The sequence below is a fragment of the Sinocyclocheilus anshuiensis genome, unplaced genomic scaffold (assembly GCF_001515605.1).
Source record: "Sinocyclocheilus anshuiensis isolate Anshui unplaced genomic scaffold, SAMN03320099.WGS_v1.1 scaffold162, whole genome shotgun sequence".
NCBI classification, from domain to species: domain Eukaryota; kingdom Metazoa; phylum Chordata; class Actinopteri; order Cypriniformes; family Cyprinidae; genus Sinocyclocheilus; species Sinocyclocheilus anshuiensis.
Genome location: NW_015542351.1, coordinates 377439 through 379039, shown reverse-complemented (window position 1 = coordinate 379039; position 1601 = coordinate 377439). Strand labels below are relative to the sequence as shown.

Genomic DNA, 1601 nt, shown 5'->3' with positions numbered 1-1601 from the left:
AGAAAGGGCTCCCAAAAGCCATATCCTATAATGTCCTACAAAATCAGAAGCTGAAACATTCTCTAAAATACTATCACAAACAATTGCCTGAACCAGCACCATGTCCTACAATGATTCTCTCGATTCTTGTGGCTATATTGCGCCCCCTTGTGTTGGAAAACTACACTGTTCTGAGATTTACAGGAGAGTTTATTGTAGAAATGTGGTCTGTTCTTCATTTGTTCTTATTTTTGAGTTGTCAAAAGCTAATTGTCAGTAGTTAGGTCGCCTGTTGCATATCAATCTTTTAATATATATCACTAACAAAAAAGTAAATACAATTTTTTCGATTATTTCCCCCATACAGAAGTGAAAAGGCACAGAAGAGTCATTGTAGGAAAAATAACTAAAAACCATATAAAAGAAAAATGCTTTTTTTTATTATATTATTATAATAAATGTTTTATCATATAATAAAAAAAAAAATTTGAAGGATTGGAAAATTTTAGTCTTGTATCAGAAAATATTTGCTTGTATTTTTTATTTATTTTTTAAATTATTATTAAACACTGTTCTTGTTTTCATGGAAAGGTTTTGAGTTCATTAAGGATAAACTATTATAAAAATTGGATATATATACTGAATCATACTGACAACGCTAGTGATTTTAAACAGGACAGGCTACCAGTGTTATTATGTTCTTAAACACAAATCCATCACAAATAGTGTGAATTTGTTTGTCAGATATCTTTAATTATCTAGCACAACAGAGGATTTTCTGAAAAATTCCTTTCATCTAAAACCCTCTGAGACTTTCACAGGTTCACTCAAATTTTCTTTATACTAATATTTGTGTGACGCATGTGGTGGTACATGTTGAAATATCACCTTAATATTGCACCTCAGCACCCCGAAGAACATCAGCCAAGACTTTTGTTGTTTTGCGTATATTAAAACCACACTCTTATGTTATAAAGCAAACAACACTTTATATAGAAAATCTATTAAAATGTCAAGAAAAAGATATACAAATGTAGTCATTTGTTTCCATTTGTAAGATGTGTCAGAAAACTAACTGCCTTGAAGACAGGTTCTTCGAGGGCATAAAAAAATAAATGACTGAAGGATTTTGAACAGAACTCTGGAAGACTCCCTAGGGTAATGTACCCAGATGCAAATTCCAATTCAACTTCAAGATTTGTCTGTCATCACCTCTCCTGCATACAGAAGTACACACACATGCACACACAAAGGCTGTGATAGTAAAAGCTGCTTTTAGTCCTGTTTCTTGCTGTGTGCAGCGCTGCGAGTGCTGGGATCTCGAGGGCTGAAGTCAGCACAGAAGCCGTTAGTTGAAGAGGGTGATGTGGATTCTCTGGAGGGTTGAGGGATCAGCTCATGGAGACAGTGGTACTGCTCCACAAAATCAGGACAATTCTCCAGAAACCGGCAAAACTCATCTGCCACAAACACACAGCATGTTTACAAAGCAACAAATGCCAAAGATATGAGAGAATTAACATTACTACAACTTGATGCAAACTCATAGTAATCAGGTATCTATTTACTACAAAATTTTTTCTAAATAAATAAATAGAAATTGTAGGGGGGGGGGGGGGCTT

The 1601-nt window shown here is 34.4% G+C and overlaps 1 protein-coding gene across 2 annotated transcripts in view; it reads right to left on the bottom strand.

The window, feature by feature from the left end:
- Positions 1–540: 540 nt before the first annotated feature.
- The window catches only part of LOC107691501 (lysophosphatidylcholine acyltransferase 1-like), a 33469-nt gene continuing 32408 nt past the window's right edge, over positions 541–1601 (bottom strand). For both annotated transcript variants that reach the window (XM_016490118.1, XM_016490119.1), the window contains exon 15: positions 541–1439. In XM_016490118.1, the coding sequence (XP_016345604.1) occupies positions 1255–1439 (185 nt within the window). In that variant the 3' untranslated portion in view covers positions 541–1254. The remainder of the gene's footprint in view (positions 1440–1601) is intronic.